This window comes from Aquila chrysaetos, chromosome 8 (assembly GCF_900496995.4).
Source record: "Aquila chrysaetos chrysaetos chromosome 8, bAquChr1.4, whole genome shotgun sequence".
Classification (NCBI taxonomy): Eukaryota; Metazoa; Chordata; class Aves; order Accipitriformes; family Accipitridae; genus Aquila; species Aquila chrysaetos.
Window position 1 is genome coordinate 21327391 of NC_044011.1, and position 23942 is coordinate 21351332.

At 44.4% G+C, this 23942-nt stretch overlaps 1 protein-coding gene across 1 annotated transcript in view; it reads left to right on the forward strand.

Annotated features, from left to right (window-relative positions):
• The first annotated feature begins 4782 nt into the window (after positions 1–4782).
• IFNGR1 (interferon gamma receptor 1) overlaps positions 4783–23942 on the forward strand; it is a 32068-nt gene continuing 12908 nt past the window's right edge. Inside the window, exons 1-5 of the mRNA XM_030022751.2 lie at positions 4783–4973; positions 19742–19856; positions 20269–20441; positions 21936–22096; positions 22827–23004. Of these exons, the coding sequence (XP_029878611.1) occupies positions 4886–4973; positions 19742–19856; positions 20269–20441; positions 21936–22096; positions 22827–23004 (715 nt within the window). The 5' untranslated portion in view covers positions 4783–4885. The remainder of the gene's footprint in view (positions 4974–19741; positions 19857–20268; positions 20442–21935; positions 22097–22826; positions 23005–23942) is intronic.

Below are 23942 nucleotides of genomic sequence, written 5' to 3' on the forward strand. Positions count from 1 at the left end.
TTCTTCACAAACTGCTCAAGTAGGACCAGCAACTACACTAACACACAGTAAGGTTTGTACTATAACTTCATGTACAAAGCGCAGGTCCCTTCCATGGGCTGCAGTCCTTCAGGCACAGACTGCTCCAGCGTGGGTCCCCCGCGGGGTCACAAGTCCTGCCAGAAAACCTGCTCCAGCATGGGCTCCTCTCTCCACAGGGCCGCAGGTCCTGCCAGGACCCTGCTCCAGCGTGGGCTTCCCACGGGGTCACAGCCTCCTTCGGGCATCCCCCTGCTCAGGCGTGGGGTCCTCCCTGGGCTGCAGGTGGATATCTGCTCCACCATGGACCTCCCTGCACTGCAGGGGGACAGCCTGCCTCACCATGGTCTTCACCATGGGCTGTGAGGGAAATCTCTGCTCCGGTGCCTGGACCACCTCCTCCCCCTCCTTCTCTGACCTTGGTGTCTGCAGAGTTGTTTCTCTCACATGTTCTCACTCCTCTCTTCAGCTGCAGTTGCTGTTGCGCAGGTTCTTCTTTCCCCCTTCTTAAATACGTTATCCCAGATGTGCTACCATCATCACCGATGGGCTCGGCCTCGGCCAGTGGTGGGTCTGTCTTGGCGCCAGCTGGCATTGGCTCTGTCGGACATGGGAGAAAGCTTCTAGCAGCTTCTCACAGAAGCCACCTCTGTAGACCCACCCACTACCAAAACCTTGCCACGCAAGCCCAATACACCTCTTAACCAAAAGAGTAGTTTTCTGTAACAGTACTATTTTTGCCAAGCAAGGTGGTTAGCCTTTTACTCAGACCTGTATCTGGGGATGGGACCAGCAACTACACTAACACACAGTAAGGTTTGTACTATAACTTCATCTACAAAGCACAAAAGACTGCAGTATTAGGAGAAAAAAAAACTAAAACAAACAACTCACCTCGCAAATGTAGTAACTGTCTCTACCTTTCTCTTTTCTTAAGGGTCTCAGAATGTTCAAATATATTTAAGTAAGTGAGAAGCTCTTGGTTTTTCTTCTTTTACCTCATTCAGAGCTCCACCTAAACTTAGGCCCTCTCCTTTTACTGATGAAGGTTAATGACTCTCCTTTCCATCCCAAACTATCAGGGTACCTCTCCCAGCCTGAGAGCCGACCGGCTGTCATGCAGAAGCTGGTCTGCATTCCTGTCCATTAGGCTAGTTTTCTCAGGGTGCATATCAGATCACATATGCATTAGACAAACACAAGAGAGCATGAGAGGTCATCTGCCAATGCAGCAGCTACAGCAGAGCAGCTGTTACACTGAAAACACTGCAACTTTTGAGAGACCTGCTCATCAGCTCACAACCCCATCTTCCTAATCTGTCCTTGCTACCTTTCTCCCTTTATTTTCTTTTACCTTATGATTCAGGCAGGTACCTTCTTCAGCCTCAACTAAACCTGTTGTCTTTGATTTGGTGGTTGACTTCTAAGTAGTGCTCTTTGCTGCTGCTCTAGTGGAGAGGTGACCACCCTAGTCAGCTGCCGATAGACCAATAACAGCATTTGGTGATACCATGATTTCCATGGTGCATTATTTATCTACTTCCTTCAGGATTCAGTGCAAGGGTAATTACTGGTTATGTAGCACAAGCATTTAAAAGAGCTTTAATCCTAGGATATAGATAATTTCCTAGGTAGTGGGACATTTTGTTTCTCTTCTGGAACAAGTGATAGAAGTCTCTGATAAAAGCACAGCTTAGACTGCTTCACGTCTCATTGCTTCAGTTCTCTGGTTCCTGGAACTGTGAATTTGGAAAGAATGGGTAGCTGAGGAGAATCAAAATGGGCACAAATTTGAAATGACTGCTAGAGAGTTAGGAGTGACACTCCTGAAGATCAAAATTTGTATTTTTACCATAGGTCTGAATGAGAAGATCACTGAACTTCCTGACAGATTCATGGGATGTATAGAAACTAAATGATCACCAATGAGCACCTTTTTTTGGGGGGGTGGTGGTGATGAGGGGGAGTGGTGTCTGATTATTTGTAGCTTTTGAAGGTGAAGACAGCTAGTGCTTTTAATCACTGGGGAAAAGCTCTGGTTAGAGATAACTTCTTTGTGTCTGCGATTTCTCTTTGTGATAGCATTTAAAGAAAAGGTGGTGCTACCTGTGAAACAAGGCTTTCCTAAGAGTATTCTTATACAGCCTCATACAGACTCCAAACTTGTTCTGACACTTATCTACCTCAGTTTTTCAAAGGACCTCGGGCAGTATTTTAAAGCCAAAACCCTGAAAGTCCGGAAGGTAGCCTGCCTTGTGAGAAAGCACGTAGCGAACTGCAATGACTGTCATGATGAATCAGAGGAGTAGGCATTTCAGACCACGTGAGGCGATGGTCCTGTACTTACTTCTGCAATGACAGCAAAACCCCAAGGAGCGCTACTGCACATGCACGCGAAGGCACAACAACTCTGTGACACTAAAGATAGCTATCACTCAGTGATAGCTAAAAAACAAACAAGCAAACAAGCAAGCAAAAGACTGCGGAAACTTGTCCCACAATCTGAGAAGTTGTTTATCTTGTCAAGACCTTTCTCACAGAGAGGCATGTGACCACCACTTGGGCTGAGCATGAAAAGGGGTGCAAAGGAGGAAGTTACACGATGCTTCACATGATAATGGCCAATTTTTTTCTTTTTCTTTTCCAGCGTGTAACAATTCAAGACAAGGAAAAAATTTAGCAAGTTTGTAATGTTTTGGTGGGGATGGACTTCACTGGCTGCACAGTAAGAGCTGGGAGGTGTGTACAGGGGTTGTGGTAGCACAGGCAGAAGGTGTGCCGGGGACAGCTCTCATAACCGGAATTACATTTCCTTAATTCCTCTGTGGAGAGCTGACTTAATTTTTATTCATTGTTTTCATCTTTCACAATGCTCTGTTAAGTCTCTGCAGTATTGTCATTATAAAAACCAACCTTATTAAGCTCTGCTGATGTGACACCTACCTTAGGCACACTGTCAGCCCTTGATAGGACTGTCAGAATACCTAACATCTACCCAGGGCTGGTGATTCCTTGTTCTCACTTACTTTTGTGTAAAATACCATTTCAGTCGTAGAATCGTAGAATTATTTATGTTGGAAAAGACCCTTAAGATCAAGTCCAACCGTTAATGTAACACTGCCAAGCCCACCACTAAACCATGCCCTTAAGTGCCACATCTACACGTCTTTTAAATACCTCCAGGGACGGTGACTCAACCACTTCCCAGGGCAGCCTGTTCCAATGCTTGACAACCCTTTTGGTGAAGAATTTTTTCCTAATATCCAGTCTAAACCTTCCCTGGTGCAGCTTGAGGTCGCTTCCTCTCGTCCTATTGTCATGTGCTAGAAAATGTGTTATGTGTCAGAAAATACCATGCAAGCATGCTGCCATTCAGGAAGTTAAAATCCACATGCCAGTGAGTGGCCAATATTTCAAACAAGACAGTTAAGCACTTGTTGGTTGTGAAGCTCGTTACTGCACTCATATTAATCACAAAGGTCAGTCTGTGAGTATAGTGTTGCTACATAATGTGAGTGTAGTTTCACAATCCATTTTCTTCAGCCTTAGCGCAGCTGGGAGCAGATGTTGGCTCTCTAACCCGCACTGACCCTACACCTCACAGCACCACTTCATCACCTGTGGGGACACCATAATTTCTGAGGCCATACCAGTGAGGTGTTTTCTTCAGCATCCAGTGCCGGATTGCAATCTCCCTCTCCTCGCTACTCATTCCCTCTTGTGCAGAAAATCGTGCTGTCTCCTCAGTTTTGCAAATGCAGATCGCAAGAAAAGCAATTCCTCCTCCACACCTTTCTCCAGGAAGTGGGATAGGAAATAAACAGCGAGGGAGCAGCTGAAGTTACGTTTTCCAGGAGAGGCGTGAGAAAGGGGAAGAATAATGGCTCTAGCAAGCAGCTCTGTTTCCTCCTTTCTGTCTCTTTGAAAGCCTGGGAAGAAGCATGCGTGCCAAGGAACCCTCAAGCTGCCTCCATTTTAGGTCTAGATACAAGTGTGATTTGTAGAACCTCGGACAGGAGCTTAAAAAGCTGCTGCATCCACCTTACAGCTGGGGAAGTGTGTAGCAGAAGAGGTTTCTTCTGTGTCCTTCTCCTCATCTGGCCCAGGGTGGCCCTGAGGTTGAATGGTTAAGGTGGAGAACCATCTGGCACTGGGACACTGGGTGGGAGGCATAGAACCGGAGGGTGGAACGAGCTGCGATCTCCATCTTGCTTGGCAGCATTTCATTTGATTCTTTGAAGTGGATATAAATTTAGGTTGCTTGCACGAAGGAATAAAATCTCTCATCATAGATTAGGATTCCTCTACGTGTATGAATTCAAAGCACCGTTTCTGAAAAACTCCACAGGATGAACGCTTTGCGTTTTTTGAGAAATGGGGAGAGAGCAGAACTCCCAACATGACGAGGAGGAGGAGGAGGATGCTTTTTCAGCGGCTGGGGCTGACAGAGATAACACAGCACCGGCACGTAAAACCCACAAAATTAACAAGGCCAGGGCATGGCGGAGGCGAACGTCCCCACTGCGCCCGCCGCGGCCCCCGCCGCCTCCCTGGCTCCGGCCTCCTCCCCGGCCCGGGCGGCACTCCCCTCTCCCCTCCGCTCCGGCGGCGCCCCTCAGGCAGCCCCGCCCCCGCGCGGCTGTCCGCCCGGCTGCCCGCCCGGCAAGCCCGCCGCTGCCCGGCAGTGACCCGCCGCGCCGCCGCCCGCCCTCCTTCCCGCCGGGGGCGGGGCCGCCCGCCCCTTCCCGGCCGTGCCCGTGGGGAGCGCGGCGCGCAGGCGCCGGAGCGGAGCGCAGCGCAGCCGAGCGGAGAGCGAGCCGGAGCTTGGGTGGCCCCGCGTGCGCGTCCCCAACCGCCGCCGAGCGCCATGCGGGTGCTGCTGGCTCTCCTGGCGCTCGCGGCGCTGCTGGCACCCCGCCGGAGCGCGGCCTCCCGCGGGAACCAGCCGCCCGCAGGTAACGGGCGGGGCCGGGACGGGGGGACGGGCCGGGCCGGGCCGGGCCGGGACGGGCAGGCAGGCAGGCCGCCCACCCCCCCGCCCGGGTCCCCTGAGGAGCGCGGAGCGGGGCGGTGGGCCCGGAGCTGGCGGCGCCGCCGCCGGTGCTTCGCCCTCTCCCGGAGTCGTTCGTGACCGAGGGCCGCCGGGGCCGCGGTGGGTCCCCCGGCCTCGCGTCCCTGCGTAGGCACAGGGAGCCGGAGGGGAAGCGGCGGGGCCCTCCTTGCCCCCTGGAGGGCGAGCAGCCGGGCGGCGGCGAGGGAACCGAGTCCCGCTTCGTTCAGCTTCGTACCCCAACCCCCCCAGCCCCCGGGCCTGTGCTGTGTTGTCCCGCCGAGGTGACCCGGTACCGGTTGAGCTCTCTCTTGGGTTGCGAGATTAAACTTTGCCGTGGAAGTGATCTAGTGGCATGCTAATTAGTTCTGGTAGCACTGCACTGTCAGCGCATTTGGAGACCTATTTCTGCTGTCCGGTTACTGTTATGGGCATAAACCCTGGCTTTATCACAGCTGTAATAAATGGTTACAGTCATTTACAGTAAGAGTGGCTGATAGCAGCCGTTATTTTAGGTGTTTGTACATTTTGTCACGTAAACCAAGAGCAGGGTGTGCATCAAACAGGCCTATTCCACTGTACTTTATGAACGCATATGTTCAAAAAAGCAGATAAACGGGGAATTGCAATGCAAAGATGGGGGAGTGCAAGACTGGGGAGTCCAAACAAGGTGTCAGGATCATGGCCTTGACCACAGGTGTGGGGACACATTTCAGCCAAGCACTGATGGGGAGGAGGGTGGCCTGCCAGCAAAGAACAGTCTTGTCTCTGTTTGGGAAGAGTTGGTGCAAGTAAATCATGAAAGAAATACTCAGTCTGGTTTACAAGTTTCACTTCAAACTGGAACATCTCATTAAAACCAGAGATTGCTCTCTAATAGCTCAGGTCAAAAGAGAATGCAGATTTAATTTTTAACAATATTGTGAGCAGTATACAGGGTGTTGCCTGTTACGCCCTTTATGAAAGGGCTTGAAATAGGAAGCATGTCCACACATTAGATAAATGCAGCAGCACTCTCTTGAGCTTTACCCAGCAGTACTCTCCTGAGCTTTACCAACAAAACAAGATCCATTTACCTAAAATGCTGCTTGCAGCTGGTCGCAGAAACACTGATGATGTGCCCAGGCACCTCGGATTCTGCAAATGCGTAATGCAGATTCACTAGGACTTCTTGCAGTTTAGATCCATGGCCAGGTGGAGTGACTGAACTTGGTTGCCCTTGGGGATGGGCCACACTGTATGGGATTTTGGAAGACTACTTAGGTTTACCTGATGTGGACTAGGAGCAGTAAAAATGGTAATCTGCCTGCTGACTTGTCCCCTGGTAGTTTACGTCTTGAGTGTCCAGTCTGTTGGACTTGGTGGCTGATTGTTAACCAGTAAACCTTGCAGGGAAACTCCCTTTTTTCACATTTCAGCAGTAAGGAGGCTTGTTGTGTTAAATACTGTCTTTTGAGATCTGACTTCACCTCTTTTAAGGGCATGCTTTTATTGCTGATAGAATATGCTACTTCTACATGGCATTAAGCAATTTTAAGGTAAAAACACAATACCAGTAAATCGCTTAGCGTAAAACAAACCTGCCATAATCCAGCCTAGTCCAGCACAACAGTTACCTCCGTATAAGACTACAGAATGGTGCTGTGGTGTAGTTGATGTGGCAGGCTGCCTAGAAGCAAAAAGCTCATTTTTCTGCACGTGAATGCAGCAAACCCTCAGATGAAAGGAGCAGAATATACTTCTGAGTTAGGTTTTGGAAACACAGGCAGAGTTTTTCTGGTGACTTGCGCTCAGGTTGGCCATGGCCTGTATAACCATACCCTTCAGAGACTTCATAATTTAAGCAAAAACTTAGGTTTTTAGTGAACAAAAACATGATGAAGGGAATTCTGATAGATATTGCTGTGTATTAGCTGAATTAAAATGCTGGTTATATCTGTAATGATGAACTAATACCATGTACTTACTTCATTATTACATTGATGCAAGCAGACATGCTGGCTTACAGTGGAAGGATGAATGTAGAAGGGGAATTCTGAAGCATGTTTATGATGCTTTCCTTTGCAATGATAGTGATTTTTTTTTTCTTAAGTCTTAGTAGGTCTTTCAGTGTGCCAAGCATGTAATACGAATCTCGAGGCTGAGTGTGTAATGAGGAAATGCCCAGTCATCTTCGTCTTCTGTTGTAGGACACAATTTTCCTTAGAAAAGCCAGACAGCCGAATAGCTAAACGCCCCCAGCGTTTCCTAAAGCTGGGTGCTTAAACATGTCTGCATTGATAGGCCTGTGACTCATCAGTGGAGCTGGGCCTTGTTGATGGGAACTCTCAGTCTGCATTTAAGTGTCTGGAAGAGGAGGTCCCTGGTCAAGATTACAGTACCAGAAGATTTGGAGACTGTGATAGTTCAGGTGCTTATTGCACATTGAAAGCAAGATTTCCAAGGTGATATATGTACTTCATTTTTGCAGCTGTCTTCCTGTTGCATGTGATGATCTTGGTGGTCTTGATTTGTTCTTTTATGGTTCAGATTATTGGCAGTCATAGCCGTTGTCTGTCCAGCTGCAAACAAAAACAAATTAGATGATGGAAAGTGCTGTATTTAGATATCATCTGTTATAATGACTTCTCAGCTACAACAAAAGGGAAGAATAGTCATAAAATAGATAAAACAATATTTAGCTTCTACTATTACAGCAGTTTTTAAAATGTCCATCTTGTGCAAGTTACTGTATTTTTTTTAAGATGGTAATCCAGGTCTTCCGCTCCTCTCGGTACAGCATACCACCTTGCGGAGATTTTTATCATAAACACTGATTTTAAAAGCTCCGTGGAAGTGTCAAACCTCTGAGCCCTGAGAAAATAAAAACCTGTTGTAAACAGAAGCTGTAAAAATGTACTAAATACTGTGTATAGTGTTTATTCCTGATTCCTGTGAAATCATTTAAGTTCATTTTACTAAATATTTTAAAAAATAATAGCTTTAAATTTTACCCTTGGTTTTCATACTCCCTTCATTTGTAAATTGAATGTGGTTTCCTTTTTGAATTTAAGATCTTTTGAGAACTTCTGGTAGAACTTTGTGCATAGAATTGCTGTTACTTGCACTAATTTAAGCTTGTTTTTAATAACTTTAAGGCAATACCATCAAGGTATAAGAGCAACATTACAAGAGAAGTGTATGTCCTGTGTTTCTTTTGGAGGGATAAACGTAAGTGGGTGAAGGCAAGCACATGCAAATCTTTCCACATATGCTATGTGGCTGGTGCCACTTGGAAGAAGGCTGGGCGGGTAGCAGGAACAAAATTCTTCATCACCTTGCTGCTTGGTGTTTGCTGGTCTGTCAAGCTCCTGGCCAAAACCAGCCTACAGGCAGTCTCCCCTCCAGCAGGCTGACAAGACCAGGAACTGGGCTATTGATCTTTAGTGCCTGGCCTGCCAGAAGTGCACAGTAGAGATGGATGCATGCTAACCCAGGTGTGGTGCCCTGAAGGGGAATGCAGCAGTGGACAGAGCCCCCCCCTCTGACCGTCATTTCACATTTCTCCCCAGAGCACAAGCTTGGTGCTCTTGCAGCCTGTGCTAAGCGCTGACCCCTTCCTGCTGAAATTCCATCCTGCAGTTTTGGGCAGTGCTCCTAGCTCTCTTCTAGCCCCCAGATGGCTGTACTCTGCTTTAACACAGGCCAATTTGGTTTGATTCAGAACAGATTGAAGTGAGACTCTAAATGATTAAAGAGGACCATTCTAGAAGGAAATGCAGTGTTCAGTGTGGGAGCAGCTCGGAACACCTGGCATTTTTCAAGAGTGACCGTTAGAATTTGTTGTGCTGCATGTTTGCTAAGCATTTGAAGAACTAGTTTTACAAGGTCAGGTTGGAGGATGGCCTTGTGTAGGCCTGGTAAGATGTGGCTGAAGACAGTCGTGAGTATATGTATGGAATGTTTTTATCTTGAACTGTTCTGAGGACTGGCAAACATCCCAGCTGAGCCAGATATGCCCTCCTGTGTTAGTAGTATTGGCTGTATGCCGTTAGTTCTTTCTAGATCTTTGTTGAAACATGTATAAGTTTGATTCTTTTGTGAAATAAAGGGAATCTTGCACAGAGAGCTTGAGCGCTTGATTCAGTTGCTGCATTCAGAAACAGATTCAATTATTTTTATGTGCTATTTTTCACCCTTAGCACAGACTTGCTACTCTCTGAATCCATTTTTCAGGCTACTGGCTGCCTTTTTGCCACTTTTTTTCTTTTTTTCTTTTTGCCTTTTTCTGTTTGGTTTTTTTTTTTTTCATTGCTTCTGCAGGACTCTGCAGCAATACACATTCTCAGGTAGTGCAGATTTAGCTGATCTTTATTCCCTTGTCTTCTCTTTCAGTGGTGGTGAAAGCTAAGGAGAATCACTTTCTTACACTTGTGAAGTCACCAAAGCTGCTAGTCTTTCTGGGTGTAGTTGAATTGGATATATGAGCTCAGATGGACCATGAGGCTGGCATAAGGAAGGTGCACCATTTTCCCAGTCAGGGACCCAGAAGGGACTGATTTGTTAGCATTGTATCTGACTGTTTTTTAACAGGCTAAATGATGAGTTACCCACCTGGCATGAATCCAAAGCAAAGTTCAAACTGTTGTCCCTCTTGGCCTATTGAAATGGCTTAAAACTGTTTTCCTGTGATGTGTCACTTGGGGATTATAAGGATTTGTTTGTTTTTCATGGAAATCCAAAAAAGGAGCAGACTTTCAAAAGATGTTTTTACTTGTTTTGTCAGTTTCTTTTTAAGCTTTCAATTTGTGCTTTTAATCTGTATTTCAGTGGCCAAATAATGTTTAATAGGCACATGCAACTTGAATGAACTCTGGTTCTTTAAGTCACTGTTGTCTCAGATAACTGTACCATAGAGTCTGCATTGTGGACTCATCTGGACCTGTTCTGTTACATGCATTATTGCACTTGCAGTTAAATTCCACTTCTGTGAACAGTGGTGACAAATGCCTCTGTGTGTACAGTAATGCCTCATGCCCTCTGCCAGAATGAGGGAAGGAACTTTGGTGTTGCACAAGATACAAACATCAGTTTAAAGGCTGTCTCATTTTTACATCTCTGAAGTGTCCCATTCTCCAATTCATTGATTTAATTTTTGCTGTTGGGTGATGCGTTGCTGAGGCTCAGTGAACAGGTGGGACATCTACTCCTATAAAAAAATATTAAGTCCTTCTGTATATGCTTTAAAAATAGATTTTATTGAATATATGGCTGCTTCAAACTTGTATTTCATGAGCACTTTCCATAGGTAGTATTGTTCAGGAGCATTTATATAGTGAACAAGATAGCTTGAAACCAGACTAGTATAGAAATCTTTCTTGGTGTGCGTGTGTCTGCTGAGATTTGTGAAAGATGTGTAGTGTGGTGGTTTGGATTTGGGGAAGTAAAATGTACAAAACAAGTTAGACTTGTAGATACAAACAAACATTTTCTGGTTTGATGGATGCTTTTGAAGCAGAACTATTATCATATATTGTGTGCAACTAGTGGATTAGTTCTATGAGTTATCTTCCTTAGTCTTAGAAGATACAACTGGTACACTTGTTCCTGTTACTTTGAAAAAACCAAAAAAACCCCTTATTACTTAGCCGCCTGAAACCAAGCACCAGATATTTGCAGTAAAGCAAAAGTCTTCTGGTAGCATTTGGTTTTCAATTTCCTCCCACATGTATTTCCTTCCTGTTCGCTATGCAGGTTTGCTGAAGATGTAAATGTCTCCAAAACTTAAATACATTAGTTAAGATAATTGCACATTGAGAAGATATTTGATTTTATATATATATATAAACACACACCACAGTGGTCACACCTGCTGAGGTCTTTGCCACCAATATGGCAGCAGTAGTTAGTCTGCATTGTTTGTATATGAACAAATAAATATTCACATTTCTCTCTGAGTTATTATGTATGTTGGTTATAAACTGATGCAAGTGTGAGTTTGCTCAGATAAACTGTGTGGTTGCTTTCCCATGTCTGTTCTCTATTAAATGCTCAACTTCTACGTCACCCTGTGATCATGCTTGTGTTTGCTTTTACCCCTCCCTTACTCCTAGCTTTGCTTTCCAGTGTTCCAGTTCTTTATCCTCAAAATCCAGGCACACTTGGTTTCTTCTAGTACTCTTAAAAAAATGTAAATCTGGCTGAACTACCTTTGCCTTTTATTGCTTTATTCTCTGGACATAGAGCTGCTGTCTGAAGTTCCTCTTATGTTCCACAGTGCACATACACAATTCAATTTCCGTATTTCTGTGAAAAAATTGTTCTTGCTGACCTTTCTGTCAGTATTGCTGTCTTACAAGGCAAGGTGAACAGAGCTAACTGCAGATGGAAATTGCTGCATTTGAACTGGAGGCAAACCAGAACTTGTTGAGTGTCCTGTATCATGCATCACGCACATTATTTGCTGATCAATTTTCTTTTCACTTTTTCCACACTTAGTTTCTCACTGTTTGAATTTACACTTTGAGTGTTTCTACGTTTATGTTTATTATAAATTAGAAGGAGTTTTATGTTTAAAGTGTACCACTGCGGCACTAGCCATTGTCATCTTCCTCCAGTTGTGCCTGCTGAACAGCATAGAACAGGGTGTACATGTTTAAAAAAATCAGTGCTTCATTATGGGTTAAGTAAAGAGTATTCACATAAATTATTATGGCATATTAACTGGCAATATGCAGAGATAGCATCTATGAAGATTAGATGTTATCACACTGAAAATCTGCAGTGTTCTCTATGGTCTGTAATATTGATGCTGGAGTGAAATGAGTCTGGGGTGTCCCAAGGCTCTGCCTCTGCACTGGCTGGAGGAGAAATCATTAGAAGTCACATAGACAGCCTGAGTAAAGGGGCTGTGAGCTGGACAAGGAAGACCATTTGATTGATTGAGGAGGGGCATGCAAGGGAGATAACAAACCTGAAGAAAGGCACTTGTCTGACCAAGGTGTTAAAAGTAGACTTTCCATGGGTGATCACAAGCTGATCCATTTTCTGTGCCTGTTTTGAGGTCCTTTGGTCTGAACTGTTGCAGTGCTGAGCACTCATTTCTGCATCTTCAGCTGCTGTCACTTGTGCTAAGGTTCTGTGTACTATTGCTAAATGACCTGAAGAGCAAGGTCCTTGGCCACTCAAATTGGTTAGGCAAGATTTGCAGGCAGAGATAGTCTTCCATGAAAATAACCAGTGTAATTAGGGAAAGGGGATGAGCTTTCAGGCTTTCTTTGGCTTTAAAGTAGAACCAGCAAACCTCAAAAATAAATACAGGCTGAGAACAATTTACATTTGACTTTACTACATATCCATTAGAGCACTTGAGAGACATGACTGGTGCCTGTAGAGAGTAAGGGAAGTGGTAGAAGGAGTAGTAAGGTGTCATTCCTTAGAAAAAGAGAGGGAGATAATTCTTCCTCTGTGAAACATGGAGAGGTTAATGAGGTGAGAGGAGGTGTGCTATAAACCTGTTTCTTTACTGGCTTTTGCTTCTAAGTAGAGTTATGACTTTTAGCTTCTGAGCTCATGCTGAAAGGTGTCCTTTAGGTTTGTCTTGAGGATATGGAGTGAAAGATCAGAGAGGGAGATAGTGCTTGACTAACTTGATCACTGAAAGCAAAGTTGTTAAAAGTGAGGATGAAAACAATGAGCTGATGGTATGTGTAAACTCATTCCTGTAAGTGATCAAGGCCAACTTGCAGTGCTATCGGAGATCTTGACATGGTGGTGGTGACATTCTTGGTGGCTGGTAAGGTGATTTATATGGTGCTATAATTTGTGAAGAAAGTTGTCTTTTCATGAGGAAAGCTTGTTTTCTGCTAGGTACTTTGTAGTCTCAGAGCTGGAGCATGTTAAAAATCATCTCTAGATGGAAGAGCAGAGAATTAGGTTGAGTAGTCTTTTATGGAGCTGTGGAGGAGTGACTTGGCAGATTCTTTTTAGTTCTAGTTGATTGCTCAGCACTCACAAGTACTTCAGAGTATTACATTCCTGTGCCACTCCTCTCCTGATTTATACTTGTGCCCAGTGTTACTCTGTCCCAGGTGCAGAATCCAGCATTTGGACTTGTTAAATTTCATCCCGTTAATCACTGCCCAATACTCCAATCTATCTAGATCCCTCTGCAAGGCCTCTCATACTTTGAGAGAGTCAACAGCACCTCCCAGTTTAGTATCACCAGCAAATTTGCTAATGGTGCGTTCAACTCCTGCATCCAGATCATTGGTAAAAATACTGAACAGAACAGGTCCTAGAATTGAGCCCTGAGGAACACTGCTGATGACTGGTCACTACCCAGATGTAGCCTCATTCACTACAACCCTTTGAGCCCTGCCGTTCAGCCAGTTCTTCACCCAGATCACCAGGTACCTGCTCATCTCACAGCTGGACAATTTGTCCAGAAGAATGCTGTGAGGGACAGTATCAGAAGCCTTAGGAGAATCCAGCAAAACTACATCCACTGCCTTCCCTTCATCCACTAGGCAGGTGACCTTGTCATAAAAGGATATTAAATTGATTAAACAGGACTTTGCCTTTGTAAACCCATGATGACTCTGTGTGGTGATCATATTGTTCTTTAAATGTCTTTCAATAGCACCCAGTATGATCTCTGTTATTTTTCCAGGTACTGAGGTTAGACTAACAGATCTGTAGTCTCCTGGGTCTTCCCTCACACCCTTTTTGTAAATTGGAATAGTCCTTTCCAGTCAGCAGGGACCTCCCCAGACCTTTGGTAGGTGATCAAGAGGGGTCCTACTGTAACATCTACTGGCTCCTTCAGTGCTCTGGGGTGAATCCCATCAGGCTGCATGGACTTGTGAACATTCAGCTGATACAGCTGGCTGCTTACAGTTTCAGTGTCCACAAATGGTAGGTCACTGTTCCTGCACTTAGGGTACTCTGACTCAGAGGACCAGGCATCCCAAGGTCTATCAGTATTATTAAAGACTGAGGCAAAAAAAACCCCAACCAAACAAAAAGAAAAACCCACATTGAATGATTCTGCTTTTTCTTCATCCTTATTAGTCAGGTGACCATCTTCAGCAAGTATTGGTCCAATGTTTTCCTTAGACCTCCACTTGCTATTAACGTACTTAAAAAAGCCCTTCCTGTTATCTGAAACAACACTGGCCACTTTCAACTCTAGTTCAGCTTTGGCCTTTTGTGTCTTCTCCCTGCGAACCATGACTCTAATCCTCCCACAAAGCCTGACCTTGGTTCCAGACATCATTCAATTTCTTTTTGCTTCTGAGCTCCACAGGGAGTTCCTTGTTCAGCCAAGCTGGTCTGCCCCTCTTGCTTGACTTACAAAACCACAGGATTGCCTGCTCCTATGCTTCTACAGGTGGTTCTTAAAAGCTGACCAGCACTCATGGACCCCTAAGCCCTCAAGAGCAGATTCCTGGGGAACACTGCTAAGGAGCTCCCTGAGTAGCTTAAAGTTTGCTCCCTTGAAATCAAGGGTAGCAACTCTGTCTCTGTACAAAATAAAAATGTGGGGATGGGAGGAAGAATGAGGGAGGAGAAAGCAAAGTGGCATGTAACTGCATAAGTAAAAGCCATGTAGCTTCTACTGGCAGTTCAGACACGTTCTGGGATTTAATTTTCCGCTCTTTTGTTAAGCATAGTTTTATTTGTATAATAGTACACAAGTAAAATGTTGTTAAGACTTGCTACACTGTGCCTTAAAACTAAATATTTGAAGTAACATTTGTGTTCTTTGACACCTCCTCTGCCAACTTGTCACCTTTTTTTCTTGTGGTTGAGAATTTGATGATTGTGTTCCTTTTTTCCAATAACTGAAATACCACTTCTGTACATATTAAAACATAACTAAACCACAGCACCATTTGCAGAGTGATGTATGTTACGTCTATCAAATCTTCGTGGTTAATAGCTTATCTCGGCCTCTGTGTATTACTTTCTGTAGAGTGTTGTCTTTGTGGTCTTGTTCTCAAGATGTGAAAATTGTTTACTTTCCCTCAATGTATCACAGAGTGAAGTTGAAGCGCTTGCTCTGTGAACAAGCAGCAGTCTAGAACAGGTCAATTATGAGTTACCTGTCAACATTTCACAAAAGCTATATTAAGACAATATTAAGGACACCAAACCAGACATTGAGAAGCTAAGAAGTAACAATTAAAATCAGTTGAGTGACCTTCATTTTTTTTTCTCCTTCTGAATGCCATGTGACAGCCTTCAATAGTTACAGGATCATGTAATTTTCCTTCCCCTGCAGCTGCTCCCCCAATATCCTTGTCACTGTTGGTGCTTAGAACAGAAGCTTGCTGTATGAGGAAATTATCAGTGCTGCTTTTTATTTTTGTATTGCTTACTGTGTTACCTCTGATGGTATTTACTTAAATGTACTTCAAATGCTTTCCTGTATATGAAACTACATTGCAGCTTCAGTGTTCAAATTCCTTACAAATGTTAGTAGTTTATTATTATTATCACAGCTTTCTAAAAATACTGCTGGAGTGGTAAAAATGGCATTGTCAGAAATTCACGTTGAATCCAGGCTTTCCCTAGCAGGCCTGTTGTCTTTTGGCAAGGCTGAGTCAGGAGGCAGTAGGGTTCAGTAGGGCTCCCCTGGAGCACAGACCCAGATCAGAAGATCAGGATGTAGATGAAGGCCTATCCAGGGGGGTGCCTAGGCTGAGTCAGTCAGCCCCATGCATTCCGACAGCCTCTGTTAAGAGGAAAAGGAAGGTAATTGTTGTAGGCAATTCCCTTCTGAAGGGTACGGAGGGCCCAATATGCAGACCTGACCCATCCCACAGGGAAGTCTGCTGCCTCCCTGGGGCCTGGGTAAAATACATTACTAGGAGACTCCCTGGTCTGGTTAGGCCCTCTGATTATTACCTGCTATTAGTTGTGCAGGTTGGCAGTGATGAGATTGCAGGGAGAAATCCAAAGGCAATCAAAAGGGACTTCAGGGCACTGGGGCGATTAGTGGAAAGATCAGGAGCACAGGTAGTGTTTTCCTCAGTCCCTTCAGTGGCAGGGAAATATACTGAAAGGAACAGGAAAACACACCTGATTAATACATGGCTCAGAGGCTGGTGCCATCCATGGAATTTTGGGGTTTTTGATCATGGGGAAGTTTACACGGCACCGGGCTTGCTGGCGGCAGATGGAGTCCAGCTATCTCGAAGAGGGAAAAGGATTCTTGCTCATGATTTGGCGGGCCTCACAGAGAGGCCTTTAAACTAGGTTTGAAGGGGGAAAGGGATAAAACTAGGCTCACCAGAGATGAGCCTGGGGGCAGCATGCCAATGTTGGCGGTGGTATCGATAGCCCAGCTCAAGTGCATCTATGCCAATGCACGTGGCATGGGCAATAAACAGGAGCAGAACAATGGCTACCAAACAGCCACTGTGCAGCAGGATAGCTATGACTTGGTCGCCATCACAGAAATAGGGTAGGATGACTCCCATGGCTGGAGTGCTGCAATGGAAGGCTATAAGCTCTTCAGAAGGGATAGGCAAGGAAGGAGAGGTGCTGGGGTGGCTCTCTATGTTAGGGAGGGTTTGGACTGTACAGAGCTTCACGATTGTGATGATAAGGTCGAGTGCTTATGGGTAAGGATGAGGGGCAAGGCCAACAAGGCAGATACCGTGGGAGTCTGTTATAGACTGCCCAGCCAGGTTGAAGAGGCAGATTAAACATTCTACAAGCGGCTGGCAGTAGTGTCACAATCGTGTACCCTTGTTCTCATGGGGGACTTCAACTTTCCAGACATCTGCTGGAAATACAAGACAGCAGAGAGCAAACAGTCTAGGAGGTTCCTGGAGTGTGTGGAAGATAACTTCCTGACACAGCTGGTAGGTGAGCCAACCAGGGGAGGGACCTTGCTAGATCTACTGTTTACAAACAGGGAAGGACTGGTGGGAGGTGTGATGGTCGGAGGCCATCTTGGGCTTAGCGACCGTGAAATGATAGAATTCTCAATTCTTGGTGAGGCAAGGAAGGGGGTCAGTAAAACCACTGCTATGGACTTCCAGAGGGCAAACTTTGGCCTTTTCAGGACACTGGTTGAGAGAGTCCCTTGGGAGATGGTCCTGAAGGGCAAAGGGGTCCAGGAGGGATGGACATTCTTTGAGAAGGAAATCTTAATGGCTCAGGACCAGGCTATTCCCATGTGCTGCAAGTCGAACCGCCGAGGAAAACAACCGGCCTGGCTGAACAGGAAGCTTTTGCTAGGAGTCAAGAAAAAAAGGAGAGTTTATCATCTCTGGAAGAAAGGGCGGGCAACTTGGGAGGAGTACAGGGATCTTGTTAGGTCATGCAGAGAGGAAATTAGAAAGGCAAAAGCTCAGCTAGAACTAAATCTGGCCACTGTCGTAAGCGACAACAAAAAATGTTTTTACAAATACGTTAACAACAAAAAGAGAGCCAAGGAGAATATCCATCCTTTACTGGATGCAGAGGGGAACATTGCCACCAAAGATAAGGAAAAGGCTGAGGTACTTAATGCCTTCTTTGCCTCAGTCTTTCGTAGTGACACCAGTTATCCTCAGGGTACTCGGCCCCCTGAGCTGGAAGACAGGGATGGAGAGCAGAATATACCCTGCATAATCCAGGAGGAAGCAAGTTAATGACCGTCTACACCACCTGGACACTCACAAGTCCATGGGACCAGATGGGATCCATCCAAGAGTACTGAGGGAGCTGGCGGAATAGCTTGCCAAGCCACTCTCCATCATTTCTCAGCAATCCTGGTCAACAGGGGAGGTCCCAGATGACTGGAGGCTTGCCAATGTGATGCCCATTTACAAGAAGGGTCGGAAGGAGGATCCAGGGAACTACAGGCCTGTGAGTCTGACGTCGGTACTGGGGAAGGTTATGAAGCGGTCCATCTTGAGCACGCTCACACGGCATGTGCAGGACAACCAGGGGATCAGGCCCAGCCAGCATGGGTTCATGAAAGGCAGGTCCTGCTTGACCAACCTGATCTCCTTCTATGACTAGGTGACCCACCTAGTGGATGAGGGGAAGGCTCTGGGTGTTGTCTACCTGGACTTCAGCAAGGCCTTTGACACTGTTTGTCATGGCATACTCCTTGAGAAGCTGGTGTCTCATGACTTAGACAAGTATACTCTTCACTGGGTGAAAAACTGGCTGGATGGACGAGCCCAGAGGGTTGTGGTGAATGGAGTTAAATCCAGTTGGCAGCCGGTCACAAGTGGTGTTCCCCAGGGCTCAGTACTGGGGCCAGTTCTGTTTAATATATTTATCAATGATGTGGACAAGGGGATCGAGTGCACCCTCAGCAAGTTTGCAGATGACACCAAGTTGGGCGGGAGGGTTGTTCTGCTTGAGGGTAGGAAGGCTCTACAGAGGGATCTGGACAGGCTGGATCGATGGGCCAAGGCCAATTGTATGAGGTTCAACAAGGCCAAGTGCTGGGTCCTGCACTTGGGTCGCAACAACCCCATGCAACGCTACAGGCTTGGGGAAGAGTGGCTGGAAAGCTGCCCGGCAGAGAAAGACCTGGGGGTGCTGGTTGACAGCCAGCTGGATATGAGCCAGCAGTGTGCCCAGGTGGCCAAGAAGGCCAATGGCATCCTGGCCTGTATCAGAAGTAGTGTGGCCAGCAGGAGCGGGGAGGTGATTGTTCCCCTGTATTTGCCACTGGTGAGGCCGCACCTTGAATGCTGTGTTCAGTTTTGGGCCCCTCACTAGAGGAAAGACATTGAGGTGCTGGAGCGTGTCCAGAGAAGGGCGACAAAGCTGGTGAAGGGCCTTGAGCACAAGTCTTATGAGGAGTGGCTGAGGGAACTGGGCTTGTTTATTCTGGAGAAAAGGAGGCTGAGGGGAGACCTTATCGCTCTCTACAACTACCTGAAAGGAGCTTGTAGCAAGGTGGGTGTCAGTCTCTTCTGCCAAGTAACAAGCGATAGGACAAGAAGAAATGGCCTTGAGTTGCACCAGGGGAGGTTTAGGTTGGATATTAGGAAAAATTTCTTTACTGAAAGGGTTGTCAGGCATTGGAATGGGCTGCCCAGGGAAGTGGTTGAGTCACCATCCCTGGAGGTATTTACAAGATGTGTAGATGTGGCACTCTGGGACATGGTTTAGTGGGCGTGGTGGTGTTGGGTTGATGGTTGCACTCAATGATCTTAAAGGTCTTTTCCAACCTAAATGATTTTATGATTCTATGATACTGCAGCTTTGGTATTCTCTCCACCACCACCCTCCCCCCCCCCAATTCAGTTTCTGAGAAGCAAGAGAAAACTACAGGAACTGGGCTAATCTTGAACTTCAGTAAATTCATATTGTCTGTCTTGCTGGTATATCTGTATAGTACCAACATAGGAGTATAATCATCACAGCTTATAACCTGATACGGGCTATCTGATGGACTTGCTTTCAATGGGCATAGGCTATCTGAGGTTCTGGGTTGCAAACAGGAAGAAAGCTGTCTCTGTAGGAGAGAAGAATAAAAAATGAGCTTGCAGGGCTCATGTGCTCGTACTGGTGACAAACTAGTCCATTTGGGGGCAAGTATTTGCAATTTTTATGTCTAATTTTTCCAGTAATGTCTAGCATGTTGCCTTTTCCAAATAATTTAGAAATGTATTTGGCTGTTCTTATTTTTTACTAGGTCTGTTAATCAAAGTGCACTTGTTCTATTTCTTCTAGTGCCTTCACCAACGCGGATTGCCATAACATCCGAAAATTTCAAAACTATCTTGCATTGGCAGTACCCACCTATGTCTGAAACTCCTCGTTTTATTGTGGAAATCAAACCTTACAAGTAAGTTCTTACTCTTTTGTCATTTCCCATACCTGATATTCTCTACAAGCATATAAAAGCATTCAGTCCATGGTAAATTCTTTTGTTTCTGTGTGGTGAAGTCATGTAGGGTGAAGGTTGCTAAGTGTAAATTAAGGCAAAATTTGTCAAATAACAGAATGGTTGAGATTGATGGGGACCTCTGGAGGTCATCTGGTCCAACCCCCCTGCTCAAACAGGATCACCTAGAGCAGGTTGCCCAGGACCATGTCCAGATGGCTTTTGAATATCTCTGGGGATGGAGATTCTACAACCTCCCTGAGCAACTTGTGCCAGCGCTCAGTCACCCTCACAGATGTTTTGTCACAGGCAGTGTATTGTAGAGTCTTGTGCAGTTGAAATTGTATTAACTGTTACTTGATCTGTTTTACAGCTTAGGTTACTATAACATCATCTCAACTTGTGTGAACATTTCAGCTCGTTTTTGTGATGTCTCAAGGGAAATACATGACCCTTTTGCCTCTCACTGGGTTCGAGTGAAAGCTGTTGTTGGGTCACAACAGTCTGAGTCTGTTGAGACAAATGAGTTTATTTTGCAAAAGCATGGTAAGTTCCATCATAAACTAAACCTTGTAATTTTTTCCCATAATTAAAAAAGTTAGTAATTACCCTTTCTGTTGTATTATTGTGTCTCATTTGGGAATATTGTAAAGTCAGGAGTCCAGGATGAAATGAAGCATGATGCTTGTTCAGCAGGAGCTTCCATAGTTCTGTCTCTGTAGGAACTTGTTAGCCCTGTCACTGTGGTATCTAAATATTTTCTTCAAAAATTCTAAAGGCAAGAAAGTGATGCTGATGGTGCACTCTGTACATCCTTCCCATATTCTTGCCTGGTATCCCAGACACCAATTTAGGGTAGGAAACTGCCACTGGAAGCTGTGGACCTTTAGGCATCACCAAAGTAGTATTCAGGAGGTTGGTAGTGCCTTGCTTGACACTATAATCCCATGTACTGACAGCTTTGGATGTCTAGATACTATCTATAAGCTATGGGAGTCCACTGTAGCTGGGTAACTAACACTTATTCTTCATGGAAATCCTCTAGGCTGCTTCAGGAGAAATCACAGTTTTTCACATCATATCAATATGTAAAAGTAAATTGTGTGTCTAGACTCCAGGCCAACCTGTTTAAAACAGTGGGGCAGGCCCCAGCATTGCATGGGCAGTGCAAAGCAGACACAACAGAGGGAGGAAAGACTGAGAGACTTCCTCTCATACTTGCTTCATTCTCAACATATAGCTTTCCAGCAGGACATTGCCCATGAGATTCTACCTGACTTGGGCTATGCTTTAGATAGAGCTGGATTTCTGCATTGCTGCAGCTGAAGTGGAGTCCTTCTTTTTCTGCTATGATTCCCTCCCCACCCAATAATCCCATGACTTGGAATCAGTGGCTGGTTTCTAGTGTTTGACAAAGGGACAGAAGTCACGGTAATAATGTTGAGTTTGACAATTTGCAGAAAATTGGTAGCCGTGTATGGAGGAGACAGACAAAATGGTTTTCCCATTGAACAAGAAACTCATATGTTTAGTCACATCATTAGACGCTAAAAATTCATATAGGCCATTGCCATGGGAAATCAGGCTTCCTAAGTACGGTTGCTCGCAATGAGATTTGTTCAGATTTTCAGATAGCCTTTGTTTCAGTACAGTATTGTTTTTAGCTAAGTGTGATTTATCGTGGGATCTAGTCAGCAGTATTTTGTGTTCTGTTCTCGTTCACGTCTATGTGTTTAATTGCTTTGTAAGTTTTTTCTGTTGTCAGTGAGCTGAATTTTTATGGCCTTGTGTGTATGGAAGAGTTGGATTGCTTAACAGTGAAATTCTGCGCAGAGAATCTCTGTTTCCATTTTAGAAGCAGATTCTTGAATATCCAAATGCCTCCATTACTTTTAAGTGTCCCAGCTGTGCAATATTAACTGCATTGAAATAAACATGTAATTCTTCTCAAATCTCTGATGAATTTTGGAAAACTAACTCTAAATAGCATATTTTATGTTAAAAGCTTTGGCCTAATAGCAAAGGTACAATGTGTTGCAGGAAAAATAGGACCACCAAAACTGAATCTCTCAAGGCATGGTGATAAAATCATGGTTGATATTTACCATCCTGCATTCCCATCTGTGGAGCTTGTTCCTTGGATGGAAGAGATTTATTCAGAGCCTATGTACTTGGTGACTTTTTGGGATAGTAAAAATCAGGTAAGTTCCAAAACGAAAACTCCAAATTAAAAATACTTGTTTACCTTAAATGCATAAACAAGGAGTTCACTCCTGTGACGCACAGAACCAACAGATACTAAGAAAACAGTTGAATGTAACATAGGACCACTGAAGCCCTAAAATGTCAAGTGTGTCACAGTGAGATATGTGACTGGCAGGTCTGGATTTTAGTTGTCCAAATGGGCGCCCTGTAACAAAAATGAGATTATTGCATTAGCTGTACACAAGATGGAGTTACTTGATCCCATGCTATTGTTTCTGCATACATGCTAAAACATTGGTAACTTTACTTGTGCCCCTTTCACTTGTCTGGATAGACCTTTCATTTAAGAAGGTAACCTTTCAAGATATTGATACCCCTTTGTGTAGCAATCATGGAGGGTGAACTTGAGGAAAATAATAGTATTTATTTACAGTTACTTTTTCATATGCATCTAGGTAGAAGTTTTATAAGTGAATTAGGAATGCGAATCTAGACTACGAACAGCATGTATTTTTAGCTGAAAGCACCATGGTCTGATCAACTACACCATCTTAAGGTAGCTCATAAGCTGATAGCTGAAGATCACACAGCTTTTGCAAGGCATATAGATGATGTAGGAGCCACATCTAATAGTGTTTTAACATTTTTGGAAGTGTTGGAAGATATTGGAACGTTTATATTGTTGTATTGAGTCAAATGATATAATGTGACTTGCATTTTTTGCAGAGTAAAGAAGAGTTCACTGAAGACAACTGTACAATATATAAATGTAGCCTCAACATCCCAGTTCCTGCTGAAGGTTCCACTTACTGCGTTTCAGCGAAGGGAAGTTTCTATGGCAGTCTGATGGTTGGCACCCCATCAGAAGAAAGCTGCATTCATGTTCCTTTCAAGCAGACGTTGAGTAAGAGGATTCTAAAACTTTAGTAAAAACATACTGAGTCTGACCAGCGATCTGTTCTAGCTAAGTATTTGACTGCTGATATAGCCATGGGATGACTTGGATGCCTGTGGGAGAATATGAAAAAGGGGAAAGCATGGTCATTCTTTTCCAAATGCACTGTCCCAGTTCTAAAGGCCTTTAAAGATCATGTATTAATTTTCAAGTAACCCTGACTTCTTTTTGCGTGCTTTTCCTACTTCATTGGTATTACAAAACCTGTTTCCATTGCATCTGATCATTGGTGTAATTAACAAATGACTAATGGATCATTCATGAGTTACATGGTTTTCAGAAGCATTGTCTCTCTTTTCTGACAAATGATGTTTTGCTCAGTCTCATCACTGAGGAGAATGTATATAGACTTTCTTAAGTTTCAAGCAACTATAAACGTGTGGTCATAAAATTGAGGTATTGATGTCTTTTTCTTAATTAAAGAGAACAAAGGCAGCTAGCGACCCAACTTCAGATCTCTGATAACCTCTTACAAACTTTTTAATGTTACTTCATTATGGCCCAGAACTTCACTAGAGAAAAGATAAAATTGATAGAAGCAGTTGTGTTCATTCTTTTATGCACAAGAGCAGTGGTATGGTTGAGGGGGAAGACATTAAGGAGAGTCAGACTAGTAGAATCTTACTAGTAATAGTTAACAATTCTATGTTTTGGAAGATTTCACATTTTAATTTTATTGGACATAGACTGTGTAATTATTATGTCAGTTAATACGCTACCACATGGAAAATGTACAAATCTGTTCATCCCCATCTGTCATCTCTAATAAACAAAAAATTAGTTATGAAATTCCTTTACCTCTATAAAAACATGATTGTGTTTATATAAATTGAAAATCTTCTGTTATTCTAATTTTTATTTACTTGATATAATGCTCTATAAATTAA